The 963-nt window shown below is 58.8% G+C and overlaps 1 protein-coding gene across 1 annotated transcript; it reads right to left on the reverse strand.

The window, feature by feature from the left end:
• Positions 1–220: 220 nt before the first annotated feature.
• On the reverse strand, positions 221–877 carry ST6GALNAC2 (ST6 N-acetylgalactosaminide alpha-2,6-sialyltransferase 2; the record flags this gene model as incomplete). Its single annotated transcript, XM_010171885.2, has 3 exons — positions 221–308; positions 469–572; positions 739–877. Coding segments are annotated over 3 exons (331 nt in total), but the record flags the coding sequence as incomplete, so codon positions are not given.
• Between the last annotated feature and the right edge of the window lie 86 nt (positions 878–963).

Below are 963 nucleotides of genomic sequence, written 5' to 3' on the forward strand. Positions count from 1 at the left end.
CCCTGCCAGGAGGGGTCATGGGCTGTGCTGCACTGCACAGGGACGGGGGACAAATCTCTGGTTTCTCTGCAGAGAGCAGGACAGAGGCGGTTCCAGTGCCTGGGGAGGACTGGGACCGTACTTTGATGCTGGGCAGCCACTGGTCTATACTGGAGAGGGCAGTGGTGGGAGGCAGGTAGTCTGAGCCCAGCCTGGGAAGCAGCCATGGTCCTTGTCATCCTCACCTCGTTGTCAGGTACTGCAGGAAATCAGGATGCAGCAGCTTGAACTTCTCTGCAGATGCCTCCGGTCCAAAATACTTCTGTGGCCTGCAGTGGGGCGAGGAGAAGGGCAGAATTTGTATCACGGGAGTCTTGGGGCTACTTGAGGTTCATCCCACCAGGGACCAATGTCGGGTGAGGGCAGATAGGTCATGCTCCCTCCGGTGCATCACCAAAGGTGCTGAGGGGATCTTGGGGGGCTACTCACTCATCCCCCTTGTCTGAGCCCTCGGTGACTGGGCTGCCCTGGATGGCTGACTTCAGCATCACATAGTCACGGAAGTCCGAGGGGATGAAGATGTACCCCAGGTCCTGCAGTGGGGACACAGACATGGTGCTTGTGGGGGCTTTGGGGCACTGCCCATACCAGTGGGGTGAGGGCTGAGGGCTCCTGAAATGGGGAGAAGGTTTTGGGGGGCAAGTCCAGCCTCAGGGGAGAATTTGGGATCACCTCCCCAACAAGCCCTTGGGTTCTCACCTTGGCCTGGGGTATCTGAGTGAAGCCATACTCCTCGTAGGCGATGAGGGAGTTCTTCATGGTGTTCACCGTGAAGCCGTAGAAGGAGATCTTGGTCCCAACATCCTCCTCGAAGCCTTTGATCACAGCACCGTTGAGCCTGCAGGAGAAGGGCAGGATGTGTGTCCAGGGCCAGCCACTCCCCAGTACCCATGGTCTCATCCTACCCGGGACCCATCCCCACCT

The sequence above is a fragment of the Antrostomus carolinensis genome, unplaced genomic scaffold (assembly GCF_000700745.2).
Source record: "Antrostomus carolinensis isolate BGI_N321 unplaced genomic scaffold, ASM70074v2 scaffold45320, whole genome shotgun sequence".
Lineage (NCBI taxonomy): Eukaryota > Metazoa > Chordata > Aves > Caprimulgiformes > Caprimulgidae > Antrostomus > Antrostomus carolinensis.